The 18,383-nt window shown below is 37.7% G+C and overlaps 1 protein-coding gene across 6 annotated transcripts in view; it reads right to left on the bottom strand.

Annotated features, from left to right (window-relative positions):
• STXBP5L (syntaxin binding protein 5L) overlaps positions 1–18,383 on the bottom strand; it is a 491,711-nt gene that overhangs the window by 15,201 nt on the left and 458,127 nt on the right. For all 6 annotated transcript variants that reach the window (XM_024244879.3, XM_024244878.3, XM_054551430.2 and 3 more), the window contains one exon: positions 2,789–3,149. In XM_024244879.3, coding sequence (XP_024100647.3) covers positions 2,789–3,149 — 361 coding nt within the window. The remainder of the gene's footprint in view (positions 1–2,788; positions 3,150–18,383) is intronic.

The following is an 18,383-nucleotide window of genomic DNA, read 5'->3' on the forward strand; positions in this document are numbered from 1 at the left end:
AATTATTTCCTTTTCAGATATTTTTGAGGATCCTTAGGAACACATGAAGAATTTCTACTATGACACAATATCAAAGTAACCATTATCATGTCAAGCAGCTTTTATAAAGGACAGAGGAAGACAGATACCATTTATCAATGACTCAGTGTATGTGTGTGAGAGATACACACATTTACACACATACACAAATAGACCTTTTTTCCCCCCAAATCTGAGGCGTGTCTGGGAGTTAAATCATTTTCAAACAAGATTGAAATGACCTTATCAGAAATTCCTAAAAACAGTTTGAGAAAGGGGGAACTAGATAGAAAAGAATCAGAAATATATGAGAGAATGAACAGACCATAAAATGATTATTTTTATTCAAAATTTTCTCCTACTACTTTCCCTTGGCTTACAAATCTGCTCATATTTTCCATATTTAAAAAAAAACACTCTCAAAACCTAGTTTCACCCTTAAATGACTTTCCTGGCTCATCTCTCTTTTAACCACAAAATTTCCTGAAAGAATAATCAATACCAGGGGAAAATGGCCCGTAAATATTTATGATAGTAAATATTTTAGGCTTTCTGGGCCATATAGTCTCTGTTGCAACTACTCAACTCTGCCCTGTAGTGCAAAAGCAGCCATAGTCAATATACAGAAACGTGGGTGTGGCTATGTTCCAAAACTTTTATTTATGGGCATTGACATTTAAAATTAGTATAATTTTCACATATCATGAAATATTCTTCTTCTCTTTGAGTTTTTTCAACCATTAAATATGTAAAAACCATTCTTAATGCTTGCAGGCTGTACAAAATCAGATAGGGGAATGGAGGTAGATTTTGTTTTGGATATTAATTTGCCAAACCCTGATCTACACCACTGCCTCTATTCTTGTCTCCTTGAAAATTAGCTTTTGTTTCCACCATGCTGCTAAGATTTGCTTTCTCAAAGATCATTAATATCCCACCAGTTGTGAGATCTACTGTTTTTTTCTTGTATCCAAATTCTTTGACCTCTCTGCTATATTTTACTCTCTCTTGACCACCTCTTTTGTTTTAATATTCTTCTCTTTTTATTTAATGAAGTTATACAATTCTGGTCCTTTCCTGTCTTTCTAATAACTTCTTCTCAATCTCCTTTGCTGCATCTTCTTCTTTCTTTCACTACATAAACGTAGAATACCCCCCATGTTTCTATCCTCAGCTCAGTCAATTTCTTGTTTCTTTTTATGCTATCTTTTTTATTATCTCATTTGCTGACATAACTTTTACTGATGCGTTTACACAGATGACTTCCAAAGCTGGACCTTCCACATATATTTTTCTAAGAGTGCAAGTCTTAAATTTATTGCTAAACCTCTGCTGGATGGCTTATAACACCTCAAATTTCAAATATTTATTCTCAATTTATTATTAAATTTCTTTTTATCGGCTTTTTCAAATCCTTCTGACTTTCCTATATGTTAATAACATAACCATTATCTAAGTTCAAAAAAATTTTTAACCTTTAAACTCTCTTCTAACCTCGAGATTTAACAACCTCCATTACTGTTCACAACCAATCAGCTTTGCATTCAATAAGTTTCCCTTACACCTGTTTCCTCGTTGCCTTCAATACAGACACCACTTCAGTTCAAAAGCCTATCTCAACTTCTCCCTCCCTGTGTATGTCCTAACACATGGCTAGAGAAGGTTAATTATCTGCTTAAAACCCCATTTCCTATTAATTGATAAATGTCAAACTCAGCCTGACATTCAAGGTCCTCAACAGTTTGCTTCAAACTACCTCTCCATGTTACTGTCCTCCCAACAACTCTTCTTTTATAATACGTGTTCAACTATGCTGTGACTTTGAACTCTGGGAACTTAGTTTGTAGCTAGAAAATTCAATCCCATATTTCCTCTGTTGGAATTTATATTTTCTTTTTGTTATAATGCCTGTGTATCTATCTTACCTCCCAAGTTAGACAGTGAGTTTCTTAAGGGTTAGGACCATGTTTTACTAAGTTTTATATCCTTCACAGGCCTAGCACAATGCTCGTCTCAATGATTTTTGGAAATAAGTAAGATATTAAAAAAATGACAGTGACTTCTATATAGTACATGTTTATGAGCTATTTGCTGAATTCATAAAATCATTAGGTAATTATTTTTGTGTCTCGTAAATTTTATTTCATTTCACTAACAGTAGAATGAAATTTCTTGACCAATATTTTATTTTAAAAGTATGTGATAACTTTTAATTTTCAGACTGGCCTCACTTTTCCTAGACTTGCAACCTCAGGCAAACTGTGTAACTTTAATTTATTAACACATGTAAAATGGAGGATGCAAATAATAGTTTATTTTCCTATGTCCTACAGAAGTTCTAAGGATCAAATGAAATTCTGTATGTAAATTTCTTTGGTGAAGTATGAAACAGGAAAAGTAAAAGTTAACTTCTTTTCCATTTAGCTTATTCATCTTTTATTTCCAGTGCTTAGTCTAGCATCTGGGAGATATGCTCAATAAATATTTGTTGAATGATTGAAAAATCATTCTTTTCTTAGATTCCTTCATAGCAATTAAAAATATATTTCACTCACAATGCCAAGCATTTTTAGCAAAAAAGAAAAACCAAAACAAAACATGAAAACCCCAAACTCTCATCAAATTGTTGAACAATAAAACATCCAGAAACATAATGAAACAATGATCTCAGGTTGCTTCTTGATAACGTCTGCACATAACATATATTTTTTAGAATTGTACCTTGCTGGTATTGTTGTGATTACCAGATAATTTATAAGAAGGCAAGTACCTCATTATCATGATATGTCCATTAGCACAAAAGCATGCCAAGCAGGCACTGTTACACATGACCACCACATTTGCTTGCAGTATAAAAGATGTCTCCGTGATGTTATGAACATAAAGGCAAGTCTGAGAAGGCAGTGAGAAGACTTTGGCTTGTTTTTCTGAGCAGATTATTGTATACTGATGATCTCCTATTTCTTGGGATGCAGAAGATGAGTTCATTACCACTTTCCTTCTCCAAGATTTTTCATTTTCATCTATGTTGTTTGGATCCCTCCAAACTTCATATGGCGGTTGCATTAATCCACCCATTCGGTCCATACAGGAGAATGTTAGCACAGCTCCCTTCAATGAGAGAAATGTACCTATAAAAACAAATGGACATCACCAACATGTCAAATTCATTCTAAAGCATCTATGGGGAATTAAAGTTTTACATTGTGATAATTTATACCTATAGAGTCATAATATTGCCCTAATGTATATGAATTTGTAGATTTGTGAGCTCATCTGTTATAATAAGTTGGAATCATAGAATGTTAGGTCTAAAAGGAACTTAAGACGTCAACTGGTCAAACCCTCTCATTATATTAAAAAATAAGAAAAAACAAACCCAGAAAGATTATGAAAGTTGGGCCAGGTCACACAGCAAGTTAGGTCACAGCCTAGATTAGAACTCAGATTTTTCTGATTCCTACCCCAGGATTCTTTCATTATACTATATGGTCCCCCTTAAAGTCCTTTTATAAAAAAGAAAATTTTAAAAATGTACATATTTTATTTATTCAAATAACTTCAACTGAAAAAATAATCACACAATCTTATTTGATTTTCTTATTTCATAGACTAATTTGCTAGAAAATGCTTGATTTTTCTTCAAAATCAAACACTTAAGAAGAAATTTCAATATCTAGAATTCATGGTGGCAATTTTAATCGTATGAAAAAGACAAAACAATTACCTTCAGCTCTTAGGTAGGCTTTTGCATCTTTACACAGAAAGGGGTTTTACTCACCTGGATTCTCCAAGGTTGACAATGTATGTCAGATTATTGCCTATAGGTGATTTTCACCAGTCTTGGAGGACAATATACTATAAAGCTTAGGAGGTAGTTTGGGCTCTATTGATCTTTGGATATTTCCAGAGTCTTCCCTAAGCAGTACCCTATTAGCCCTTTCTTTCCTTTGTCCTTTTACATCATGCAGAGAGAGTAAGTATGTTAGCTTAGACTCATATGCTTCAAGGGTGTACATGTGACAGAGACTTGAAAAGGGAAGGGTGACAGATAAAAATATATTCATTTAGAAAGTACTTATAAAGTCCTTAAAATTTATCAAATTGAAAAGAGTATATTGGGATGATCTAATATCTTAGTTGTGTTTTTAAATCCACTTTAAAACTAAGAAATCTATAAATGTATATAAGGGTAACAGCAGAGGCTAGGGGAGTAGAGGTTTAGGTGCTGCAGTTTAAGGGTTAAGGGATAAAAGAACATCTCTCCCAATCTCCCATGAAGGAAAAATGCCAAAAGCTATGAAGAATGATTTAATTAAAATTAACCTAGGATTGATCCTGCTATTCAGTAAAACCACATTTTCATAACTACCTGCCATAGAAAGACTTTTCTAAGTATATCTTTGCATCCTTGATTTAGAGATGGCTGACAGTAGGTTAAAAAGACAAGAAATCCACATTTTGAAAGCCATTTTACTTTATACTCATTGCATACAATCTGTCAGCATCAAAATGAATTTCTCAATAAGCTGCCCTTGCCAAAACAGCTGCTTTGTTTCTTAATTTTTAGTCATAAATGCTTTGATTATATTCTGTTCATTAGGTTTATACAGGGTTTAAGTTTTCCAAACAATGTATTATTAATCGTTTAGAATTCTTTCTTTAATCTTTTCTAACTGGAAAAAACTCAAGTAAATCTAAATTATAAGCAGCTACTACTTCAGAAATACACTTACAAAGTATGCTTAAACTTATGGGCTTCAATAATAAGATCTTAATTAATTAGGACTTTCCTCTTAAAGAAGAACTCACTGGCTAGGAGTGTACTTTACTCCAGCTTTCCCAAATAACCAGCCTTGCCCACTACAACCTTCATTCAATCAATACATACAGTATCAAGGACATTCTATGTGCTCTAGGTTCTATTTTAGTCATAGTCAATACAGCAGTGAATAAAACAGACAAAAGTCCCTGCCTTCATAAAACTTACTTTCTATGGTAGAGATAGATAATATGTCTGATAAATAAGTAATCATATGGGATATTAGATAGTAATGAGTACTAAGGAAAAAATTAAAGCAGAAAAGAAGATAGGAATTCTTGAAAAAAGGTAGATAAATTTTAAATAGTGTTAGAGACTGAATGTTTGCATCCCCTGCCAACCTCTTGTAAAAAAAAATCATATGTTAAAGCCCCAAACCCCACTATGGATCTATTTGAAGAGGGAGCCTTCAAGGAAATAATTAAGATTAAATGAGATCATAAGGGTATGGCTCTAATCTGATAGAATTAGTGTCCTTTTAAAAAGAGATACCAGAGTACATGCTCTCTCTCTCTCTCCCCCTCCCTATATGTACACAAAGGAAAGGCCATGGGAACACACAGCAAGAAGGCAGCCATCTGCAACCCAAAGGAAGAGACCTCACTAGACATCTGCCCTGCTGGCACCTTGAACTTAGAGTTTCAGTCTCCAGAACTGAGAGAAAATAAATTTCTGCTGTTTAAGCCACTGAGTCTGTGGTATTTCATTATGGCAACCTGAGCAAACTAATAAAGAAGGGAAGGCTTCTTTTCATCATCCTGTGGGAATTAGGGTTCAGGAAACCAGCACAAAATACTGATATTCTATGACTGTTGTGAATAATAAATTATCCTTTGTCTCTGAGCCAGGAGTTTCATGTCTTCTGTCAGCATCGAAACTGGCAACCTAACTTTATTAGCTTACAAGTAGAATAAAATCTCAGATTCTTCATAGATCTTGACTTTCTAGAATGCCAAGAAGATTCATAGTAGGTAAGATCAGAGAGATAAAGTAGAGCAAGATCATGTTGGTTCTTTCAGGACATGGTAAAGACCTAGACTTTTACTTAGCGTGAGATGGAAGGATTTTGAGAATGGAAGTGATGTAATCTAACTTTCATGTAACAGAATCACCCTACCTCCTGGGTGTATCCTAAAGGGAACCAAGGCTGGAAGCAGGGAGAGCAGTGAAGAGGTTAGTGTATTAGTCTGCGTGAAAAATGGATAGAGGCTTGGTTGAACTGTGTGGTAATAGTAGAGATGGTGAGCAATGTCAGAATCTGAGTGTATTGTAAAGGTTGTGCCAGCAGGATTTGTTAACAAATTGGATTTAGGGTATGAAAGAAATATGGGGGTCAAGGGTGATTCCAATGTTTTTGACCTGAGAAACTGGAAGAATGGAATTGTCATTAATAGATGTAGAAAAGTGTGAGAGGAATGACAGGAATACCAGGAGCTCAGGTTTGAACATGTTAAGTTTGAGATACTTACTAAACACAAATGGATATCAAATAGCTGGATATATGTTAGGAATTTGGGGAGAGGTCCAGACTATAAATATAAATGTATGATCCATTAGACATTTAAAGGCATGAAGCTGGCTGAATTCATCTAGTGCTTCAATATAAAGAGAAAAGTTTCAAAGAATCAGTCTTGGGGCATTCTGGTTTAAGTCCACTGAAATGGAGGAGGAACAAGCAAAAGAGATTGAGAAGGAATAGCTAGAAGGTAGGAAGAAAATCAGGTGAAAATAGCACTTTAGAATTTGAAGTGTTTTAAGGTAGGAATGGTAGCCTGTGTAATACGTTGCCGATATGTCAAATAAGATGTTGCCTGAGAAATGACCAAGAATTCCTATCTCCTTTTCTGCTCTAATTTTTCCTTAGTACTTATTAGTATCTAATATCCCACATAATTACTTATTTATCGCACATATTATCTATCTCTACCATGGAAAGTAAGTTTTATGAAGGCAAAGACTTTTGTCTGTTTTATTCACTACTATATTGCCCATGATTAAAACAGGCTAGAATCCATTGTTTCTCTTTTTTAATGGAAGATATGACAATATATTTATATAATGATTCAGTAGAAAAAAACATTTATTATAAAGGAAACAAAGGAAAAATTGCTGGATTGACTTTCTTAAGTAGGTGAAAGCAGGTAAAGTCTAGTATATAAGTGGAGTCTAGTGTATAAACAGAGTCTAGAGTATAAGTGGAATATAGTGAATAACTACCACCCAGTTCACACAAGCCTCTATCCATTTTTCATCCAGACTATTATATTAACCTCTTCACTGCTCTCCCTGCTTCCAACCTTGATTCCCTTTAGGATAGGCCAGGAGATAGAATGATTCTGTTAAATGAATCACCTAGTTAGAAGCTTAGTTTAGTAACTGTAACAGGAGAGAACATGCAGGCCATGAAGATACAAGCAGATAGGTTGGTAGATGTGATGATAACTGTTGAAGTTTTTATCTGACTGTTTCAATTTTCTCAATAAAAGAGGACACATGGTGATTGCTGAGATTGAAGATAGAAAAGTAAGTTTTGAAGACTTAAAGAGACTAGAGAAAATATGTAATTGTTAGCCAGGCATGATGGCATGCCTGTAGTCCCAGCTACTCAGGTGGCTGAGACGGGAGGATCGCTTGAGTCTAGTAGTTCAGGGCGACAGTGAGCTATGATTGCACCATTGCACTCCAGCCTGGGTGACAGAGTGAGACCTCATCTATACAAAACAAAACACACACACACACATACACAGACATAAACAACCAAAAGGATAAACAAGAAAATATGCAATTGTTGTCCAGGAGTGCAGGCGCAAGGACTAGGAAAATATAGTATGATTACCTAGCAACATAAGAGCCCACTTGAAGTTAGTGATGATTTATGGTAAAATGAGACACTTTAGTGTGGTTATGTATTTTTCTCTAGCCATATTCAGCTACATGGGTTTAGAAATAGGATAGGTAGAGTTGAATTTAACCAGGTTTGAGATTAAGCTGAAAAAGCATGACAAAGCAAACAAAGCAAAAAGGAGGCAAGAGAGTTGAAAATGCATGAAAGAAAAGCATTATAGAGCTTGACTGTGAAATTTAAGTTAGAAAGTGGGAAAATGAAGGGGGTGAATGACAATGAAAATGGTAGGATCAATAGATTAAGGTTCCAGTGAGGATGAAGAATTATATTAAAGTTGGAGTCTTAAGGAGCCTGAGATATTTACTTTCCTTTTCCCTTACATACATTGTTTAAACTTTAATTGTCTCTCAACTTCCACAGAACTTCTCAATTCCTATCTAGAATGTAAGCTCTTTGAGGACAGAAACTTCGTATGACTTCGTCATTACTTTATCTTCAATGCTTATTATAATATCTGGACATGTCATGTGTTCAATAAACATTTATTAACTTCCTGACTACTCCAGTTCAGTCTTAATTATGGATTTTTAAACTCCTATTTTATATTATATACTCAAGATCAGCTACACAATTTGTGGGCCTAGCACAAAATGAAAATGCACTAGGCCTACATTATGAGGGACTTTTTATTCAAAAATTGGGAGAAGAGTTACCATTGAAGGTTGTAAATTATAAAGCTTTTTTCTTTCTTCTGTGGTCTCTCTCTTTAGTGTTTTTATATTTGCTATTTATGTTCTATGTAAAGGAAAGTTAACATTTTTTATTATTCATCTTTATAATATTCTATATAAGAACATTTAACCTCTATTTTGAACTGTAACAAAAACATAATAGCTAGTCTCCAGAGCTACGAAATGATTATCCACATGGAGTTGGCCAGAAAAGACAAACCAGTCCGTCTCAGGAAGGTTGGAAGGTGGAAGACAGGGTCCTTCAAGTCCAGACCAGATCTGAGGGAGCATATTCTTAGGTATGGGGATATCTCTTTCAGCTTGAGAGTACTTGCAAGATGAGTGCAGACTTTCACAGGCATCTGAGGGTCTCACCACATGACTTCAGTTACTTAAGTACATTTGAGTCTGATGGCTGCCAAGTTTCTCCTCTTTACAGCAATAAGACCCCATCCTGCCACCTCAAACCATAGAAGATGGGTGACTCCCAGAAAGTCTTTAAAATTGTTTGCTAGGAAGTGCTAGCTACCTGGAACAGGACTGGTTAAGAGTCTCAATCTGAGACATGGCCTCTGGTTGGCTGACCACATGCTAGAGTCACCAAGTGCTACCAACTCAGGATAAGGATGGCTGCTTCCATGCCCCAAAATGTCACCAGGCATATGCCTGACCCTGACCACCTCTATGTATACTCCAGGCCCCAAAAGCAGTGGAAAGTGAAAGTGGAATGCCTCTCTCCCCACAAACTAAGTCATCGCCTGGGTGAGAGGTAGGTGGGAGGTAGGCTGCTCATGAGCAGAGGCTTCAAGCCCCTGGTGCATGCTCCATTGTCTCATTGGTCTTTACTTACAAAGCATATATCAAAAGATAAAATTATTAAGAATTTTAAGACTTTAAGAGCAGAGGGCCTTCTGGGAGCAGAACCCTGTGTATCAGTAGACAAAAGGGGCAAGTAAGGTTTCATTTTTGTAGACTCAGCACATCTGGGAACTTACTAAAAATGCAAATTCTCAGACCCCACCTCAGACCTACTGAATCAGAAACTTTGGGGGCGGGGCCCAGTAATCTGTGTTGTAATGAATCCTTCAAGTGATTTTGATGCAGACAAAAGTGATAGGTGTTGAGAACAGGCCCCCCAAAATCTGGCCATAAACTGGCCCCAAAACTAGCCATAAACAAAATCTCTGCAGCACTGTGACATGTTCATGATGGCCATAATGCCCATGCTGGAAGGTTGTGGGTTTACTAGAATGAGGGCAAGGAACACCTGGCCCTCCCAGGGCGGAAAACTGCTTAAAGGTATTCTTAAGCCACAAACAATAGCATGAGCGATCTGTGCCTTAAGGACATGCTCCTGCTGCAGTTAACTAGCCCAACCTATTCCTTAATTCAGCCCATCCCTTCATTTCCCATAAGGGATACTTTTAGTTAATTTAATATCTATAGAAACAATGCTAATGACTGGCTTGCTGTTAATAAATACATGGGTAAATCTCTGTTCAGGGCTCTCAACTCTGAAGGCTATGAGATCCCTGATTTCCCACTTCACACCTCTATATTTCTGTGTGTGTGTCTTTAATTCCTCTAGCGCCACTGGGTTAGGGTCTCCCCGACCGAGCTGGTCTCAGCAAGTGGCATCCATCATGGGGGCTCGAATCCAGGTCGAACAGTTGCCAGAGCAATGGTTGGAGAACGTGGAACTAGCTGGAGGACACCCGAGTACTCTTAAAGCAATCCACATGGTGAGTAAGAAGGGGAGCTCAGAAGTGTCAGGGTAACAATGGGACAAGTGTGGGGTCTGGTTCATTCCACCTTGGAACTTTTTCACACTGATGAGGAGGAGGAAGGAGAGTCTAATGAAGTAACAGAAGAGGTTACAGACCAGGTTTATTTGCCAGCTAAAGCTAAAGTGGCAAAGGAGGGAGAGGTTCATCCCTACCCTTCTGCACCCCCTCATTATTATTTTGAAGAAAAAGGGTGGCCTGACCCTCCAGATCTTTCTTTTCCGGAGGACACTGGGTGAAAAGTAGTTGCCCCAGTGACTGTTCGAGCAGCGCCTCGAGCGACCACTCTTAGTTCTATTCAGGCAGGAATTCAGCAAGCTAGAAGAGAGGGTGATTTAGAGGCTTGGCAGTTCCCTGTTAGAATACACCCCCCAGATCAACAGGGAAATATTATAGCTACATTTGAGCCTTTTCCTTTTAAATTTGGGAAAGCACATTTAGTTGATTATATCAAGGCCTGTGATGGTATTGGAGGTAATCTGCATAAAGCTACTTTGTTGGCCCAGGCAATGGCAGGACTGAGAGTGGATAAAGGAAATACTCATTTCCTGGAGCTTATTTTAACTGTGGGAAGCATGGTCGTACTAAAAAAGAATGTAGAAAAAATCAGCAAGTCAGGCCGCCAGATAAGGGAAAAAAGAAAACTGCTGAGCCTGAAATATGTCTAAAATGTAAAAAAGGAAAACATTGGGCTAAGCAGTGTCACTCTAGGTTTGATAAAGATGGGAACCCGATTTCAGGAAATGCCATGAGGGGCCCGTCCTGGGCACTGTTCTAAACCGGGGCATTTCCAGTTCAGGCCATTCCCTCACCCCTATACAATGTCTGTCCGCCACCACAGCCAGTAGTGCCGCAGAGATTTATGCTGCACAAAAGCTGTGAGTCTTCTGCCTGGAGAACCCCCACAAAAGGTCTCAACAGGAGTCTGTGGATCCTTGCCAGTGGGGACAATAGGATTACTTTTAGAAAGGTCTAGTTTAAGTTTAAAAGGGGTACAAATACATACAGGAGTCATTGATTCAGATTACAATGGGGAAATTCAAATTGTTATATCTACTTCTGTTCCCTGGAAAGCAGAGCCAGGAGAGCACACAGCACAGCTCCTGATTGTGCTGTATGTGGGAATGGGAAAAAGTAAAATTAAACGAACAGGAGGATTTGGAAGCACAAATAAACAAGGCAAAGCAGCTTATTGAGTAAATCAAATTACTGATAAATGTCCTACCTGTGAAATAACTATTCAGGGAAAGAAATTTAAAGGTTTGGTAGATACAGGAGTGGACATTTCAATCATTTCTCTACAGCACTGGCCGTCTGCGTGGCCAATTCAACTTGCTCAATTTAACATAGTTGGAGTTGGTAAAGCCCCTGATGTATATCAAAGTAGTTGTATTTTGCATTGTGAAGGGCCCGATGGACAACCTGGGACTAGTCAACCAATTATAACTTCTGTACCTATAAATTTATGGTGAAGAGATTTATTACAGCAATGAGGAGCACAAGTTCTAATTCCAGAACAATTATATAGCCCTTAAAGTCAACATATAATGCATGAAATGGGGTATGTCCCTGGTATGGGACTAGAAAAAAATTTGCAAGGTTTGAAAGAACCGCTTCAAGTGGAAAGACAATGTTCCCACCAAAGATTAGGATATCATTCTTGATGGCGGCCATTGTTAAGCCTCCAGAACCTATACCTTTAAAATGGTTAACAGATAAGCCAATTTGGATAGAACAATGGCCGCTAAGTAAAGAGAAACTGGAGGCGTTAGAGGAATTAGTTACTGAACAATTAGAAAATGGGCACATAGCTCCAACATTTTCACCTTGGAATTTTCCAGTTTTCATAATTAAGAAAAAATAAGGTAAATGGTGAATGTTAACTGATTTAAGAGTCATCAATTCAGTTATACAACCTATGGGAGCATTACAGCCAGGATTGCCTTCTCCTGCTATCATTCCTAAAAATTGGCCTTTAATAGTCATAGATTTAAAAGACTGTTTCTTTACTATCCCCTTAGCTGAGCAATACTGTGAACGGTTGGCATTTACAATTCCTGCAGTAAACAACCTGCAGCCTGCTAAGCATTTTCATTGTTTCACAGATGGGTCTAGTAATGGTAAAGCTTCTTATTCTGGATCGAAAAGTAAAGTTTTCCAGACACCCTATACTTCAGCTCAAAAAGCAGAGCTTGTAGCTGTAATCGAGGTATTGAGTGCTTTTGATATGCCTATTAATGTGATTTCTGATTCTTCATATGTGGTTCATTCCACACAGTTAATTGAAAATGCTCAGTTACAATTTCATACAGATGAACAACCAATGACTTTATTTACCCAATTGCAAACAGCAGTTAGAAGTAGAATGCACCCTTTTTACATCACTCACATTAGGGCTCATATACCTCTTCCAGGACCTTTGACTGAAGGAAATCAAATGGCTGATCGCCTAGTTGCTAATGCAATATCTAATGCTAGACACTTTCACAATTTAACCCATGTCAATGCCTCTGGTCTCAAATGCAGATACAGCATTACCTGGAAAGAAGCTAAAAATATTATCCAGAGATGCCCAACTTACCAAATGGTACATTCTTCATCTTTTACAGGAGGAGTTAATCCTCGAGGATTGGAACCTAACTCTCTTTGGCAAATGGATGTCACACATATTCTCTCGTTTGGGAGACTAGCATATGCACATGTATGTGTGGACACCTTTTTTCACTTTGGGCTACATGCCAATCAGGAGAGTCTTCTGCCTGTGTTAAACGTCACCTTTTGCAGTGCAGGTGATGGGCATTCCAGCCTCTACTAAAACAGATAATGCCCCAGGCTATACTAGCCAAGCTTTAGCTACATTTTTCTCTATGTGGAATATTAAACACATTACTAGTATCCCATACAATTCTCAAGGACAAGCCATAATGGAAAGAATGAATCTTTCCCTAAAACAGCAGTTGCAAAAGCAGACAGGGGGAAATAGAGAATATGGAACACTGCAGATACAACTGAATCTAGCATTATTAACTTTAAATTTTTTGAGCCTGCCCAAAGGCCAGATGTTATCAGCAGCTGAACAGCATCTACAGAAACCAGCTGCAAAGACAGAAGAAGAACAACTGATTTGGTGGGGAGATCTGATAACAAAAAGTTGGGAAATAGGTAAAATAATAACTTGGAGTAGAGGTTGTGCTTGTGTTTCTCCAGGCCAAAATCAACAGTTGATTTGGATACCATCAAGACACCTGAAACCTTTTCATAAGCCAGATGCCGAGGAAGAGATTCTGGGAGGATCCCGAGGACCCCCCTGGTTGCAGCCATGTTGAGACTGATGCTGAGGAGGACCCCAGCTGTCACGAGCAACACCCATCGAACACAGCCACCCACCTGGGGACAGATCAAGAAACTGTCACAGATGGCAGAAGAAAACCTGAGGAAAGCGGGACAACCACTCACAATGAGTAATATAATGGTAGCTATGATAGTGGTATCACCATTGCCGTGAGTATTCCTTCAACAAGGGCTGACACAGAGAACAATTATATTTATTGGGCATATTTATCAACCTTGGCTGGCAATAATGCCTAGATGTAATCACTCTGATGCAGTTACACATGCTTTCTGATCTCAGTATTTACCATAATAAATCTGCTCCTATAATTGAGGCATACCACCCTCAAAAACCTATTTGTAAACAAAATTGAACCTGATCAGAAAAAATGCAAGAATATTTTATTAATGACTAAAGGTTTAGCAGAAACAATTTAACATACGTATCATACTCATCTGTAAGACTATGCTTTTGGAAAACTCAGCCTTAATTAAAAATCATAATTTTTAATTTCCTATTTGTTTGAAAAAATTTTCATCATTTTGTATTTATATTTCCACAGTCCAAGATTATTTCTTCTGTTTCAGACTTTTCTTATGTGACATAGAAGAGTTTTGTTTTGTTTTTGGTTTGGTTTAGCCTGAAAAAAGATGTAAAATTGCAAATACCTCAAAACTACATGCCCAAGTAAGGATGTGTATAATTGACAGTCTTTCAATGTTTGCCAGTTACACATCTAAAGGGTTACTTACTATTTCTGCTCTATTAAGAAAAGAACTATATATCTAGTTCATTGAATTTTTGCAAAGAATGATAATAGATTTTTTTCTCTGTCTATATAAGAAGGTGCCCTATTCTGGCAAAAGTCTGAATTCATGCCACTAACAAATGACAAAAGGGTAAGTGAAGTTTTGTTTTTGATAATACCTGAACCTGAAGGGAATTTCATTTTTCTTTAGTGAATTTTAAAAATCTAAAAATCCTTTAAAACCCTCAACAGCCTGTAATCCCAGCACTTTGGGAGGCCGAGGCAGGTGGATCACAAGGTCAGGAGATCAAGACCATCCTGGCTAACATGTGAAACCCCGTCTCTACTAAAAAATACAAAAAATTAGACAGGCGTGGTAGCGGGCGCCTGTAGTCCCAGCTACTCGGGAGGCTGAGGCAGGAGAATGGCCTGAACCCAGGAGGTGGAGCTTGCAGTGAGCTGAGATCGTGCCACTGCACTCCAGCCTGGGCAACAGAGTGAGACTGTCTCAAAAAAAAAAAAAAAAAAAAAAAACTCTCAACAAACTAGACATAGAAAGAATATGCTTCAAAATAATAAGTCATATATGACAAACCCATAGCCAACATCATACTGAACAGCGAAATGTTGAAAGCATTCCCCCTAAAAACTGGAACAAGATAAGGATGTATACTTTCACCACTCCTATGCAACATGCTACTGGAAGTCCTAACCAGAGCAATTAGGCAAGAGAAAAAAAAAAAAGGCAGTCAAATTGGAAAAAAGGAAGTCAAATTATTGCTGTTCACTGATTATATGATCTTATAACTAGAAAACCCTAAAGACTCCTTCAAAAGACTCCTAGATTTGATAAATGACCTCAGCAAAGTTTCAGTATATAAAAATCAATGTATAAAAATCAGTACCACTTTTATACGCTAATAATGATCAAGCTGAGAACCAAAAGAAGAAATCAATCCCATTTATAACAGCTATTAAAAATACCTAGGAATACATTAATCAAGGAGGTGAAAGATCGCTACATGGAAAATTTAAAAAACACTAGTGAAAGAAATTGAGATGACACAAACAAATGAAAAAACATCCCATACTCATAGATTGGAAGAATCAATATCATTAAAATGATCATACTGCCCAAAACAATCTACTGATTCAACACAATTCCTATCAATTTGCCAACAGCATTCTTCACAGAATTAGAAAAAATAATTCTAAAATTCATATGGAACCGAAACAGTCTGAATAGCCAAAGAAATCCTAAGCAAAAAGAATGAAGCTGCAGGTTTCACATTGCCTGACTTCAAATTATACTACAAGGCTGTAATAACCAAAACAGCAGAGTACTGGTATAAACATAGATAGATAAATGGACAGAATAGAAGACCCAGAAATAAAACTATATACCTACAACTAACTGATCTTTGAGAAAGTCAACAAAAGCATCCACTAAGAAAAGAACATCTTATTTAATAAATGGTTCTGCAAAAATTGTGTAACCGTATGCAGGAGAATAAAACTGGACTCATATCTCTCAACATATACAAAAAGAACTCAAGGTGAATTACAGATTTAAATGTAAGACCTGAAACTATAAAAATGCTAGAAGGAAACCTAGCAAAAACTCTTGTGTGGACATTGGCTTAGGTGAAGAATTCGTGACTAAGACCTCAAAAGCAAATGTGGCAAAACTAAAAATAGACAAATAGGACTTAATTAAACTGAAAAGCTTATGCACAGAAAAAGAAATAAACAACAGAGTGAATAAATAACTTGAGGAATGGGAAAAATATTTGCCAACAATGCATCTGAAAAAGAGCTAATACCCAGAATCTGCAAGGAACTCAAGCAATTCAAAAGGAAAACACAAATAACCCCATTAAAAAGTGAGCAAAATACATGAACAGGCACTTTTCAAAACAACACATACAAATGGCTAAGGAACAAAAAAAAAAATGCTCAACATCATTAATCATGAGAGAAATGAAAATTAAAACCATAATAAGATACCATCTTACACCAGTCAGAATGGCTATTAATAAAAAATAAAAAAAATAGACTTTGGCAAAGATGCAGAGAAAAGGGAACACTTATACAGTACTGATGGGAATTAATTTAGTACAACTTCTATGGAAAGCAATATGGAGATGTCTAAAATAACTAAAAATAGAACTACCTTTTGATCAAGTGATCCCACTACCTACTATTTACACAAAAGAAAAGAAATAATCATATCAAAAAGACACAAGCATGTGTATGTTTATTGCAGCACTATTTACAATAGCAAAGTCATGGGATCAACCTAAGAGTCTATCAATGGGCAATTGGATTAAAAATGTGATATATATATATATGTCATGAAATACTACTGAGTCATAATAAAATGAAATCATTGCTTTATACTTGACTACACACTGGGCTTATTAAGTGAACAACAAGGAGTTTGGTTTGTCTAGGGCCCAGGATATGTAGTGAAAGGTCAAAGACTATAAGGCTGGAAAAGAATGGTGGAGCTGGGGAATGGAAGATCTAAATGCCAAGGATTCCTTTCAATTGCTATATAAAAAAATGTAAAGACTGGGGGGGTGTTCCAAGATGGCTGAATAGGAACAGCTCTGGTCTGCAGCTCCCAGCGTGATCGACACAGAAGATGGGTGATTTCTGCATTCCAACTGAGGTAACTGGTTCATCTCATTGGGACTGGTTGGACAGTGGGTGCAGCCCATGGAGGGTGAGCTGAAGCAGGGCGGGGCATTGTCACCTTACATGGGAAGCACAAGGGGTGGGGGGATTTCCCTTTACTAGTCAAGGGAAGCTATGACTGACTACCTGGAAAAACAGGGCACTCCTGCCCAAATACTGAACTTTTCCCAAGGTCATAGCAACTGGCAAACAATGTGATTCTCTCCCATGCCTGACTTGGCGGGTCCCATGCCCATGGAGCCTTGCTCACTGCTAGCACAGCAGTCTGAGATTGATCTGCAAGGCAGCAGCCTGGCTGGGGAGGGGTGTCTGCCATTGCTGAGGCTTGAGTAGGTAAACAGAGTGGCTGGGAAACTCAAACTGGGTAGAGCCCACCGCAGCTCAACAAGGCCTACTGTCTCTAGACTCCACCTCTGTGGGCAGGGCATAGCTGAACAAAAGGTAGCAGACAACTTCTGGAGACTTAAACGTCCCAGTTTGACAGCTCTGAAGAGAGCAGTGGTTCTCCAAGCATGGTGTTTGAACTCTGAGAACAGACAGACTGCCTCCTCAAGTGGGTCCCTGACCCCCATGTAGAATAACTGGGAGACACCTCCCAGTAGGGGCAGACAGGCACCTCATATAGGTGGCTGCCCCTCTGGGACGAAGCTTCCAGAGGAATGATCAGGCAGCAATATTTGATGTTCTGCAATATTTGCTGTTCTGCAGCCTCTGCTGGTGATACCAAGGCAAACAGGGTCTGGAGTGGGCCTCCAGCAAACTCAACAGACCTGCAGCTGAGGGACCTGACTGTTAAAAGGAAAACTAACAAATAGATAGGAATAGCATCAACATCAACAAAAAGGTCATCTACACCAAAACCCCATCTCTAGGTCACCAACATCAAAGACCAAAGGTAGATAAAACCACAAAGATGGGGAGAAACCAGAGCAGAAAAGCTGAAAATTCTAAAATCAGAGTGCCTCTTCTCTTCCAAAGGATCACAGCTCCTCACCAGCAAAAGAGCAAAGCTGGAAAGGGAATGACTTTGACAAGTTGACAGAAGTAGGCTTCAGAAAGTCGGTAATAAGAAACTTCTCCAAGCTAAAGGAGGATGCTCAAACCCATTGCAAGGAAGCTAAAAAGCTTGAAAAAAGATTAGACAAATGGCTAACTAGAATAAACAGTGTAGAGAAGACCTTAAATGACCTGATGGAGCTAAAACCATGGCACGAGAACTTCATGACACATGCACAAGCTTCAATAGCCAATTCAATCAAGGGGAAGAAAGGGTATCTATCAGTGATGGAAGATCAAATTAATGAAATAAAGTGAGAAAACAAGGTAGAGAAAGAAAAGTAAAAAGAAATGAACAAAGCCTCCAAGAAATATGGGACTATGTGAAAAAACCAAATCTATGTCTGA

The sequence above is a fragment of the Pongo abelii genome, chromosome 2 (genome assembly GCF_028885655.2).
Source record: "Pongo abelii isolate AG06213 chromosome 2, NHGRI_mPonAbe1-v2.0_pri, whole genome shotgun sequence".
Taxonomy (NCBI): domain Eukaryota; kingdom Metazoa; phylum Chordata; class Mammalia; order Primates; family Hominidae; genus Pongo; species Pongo abelii.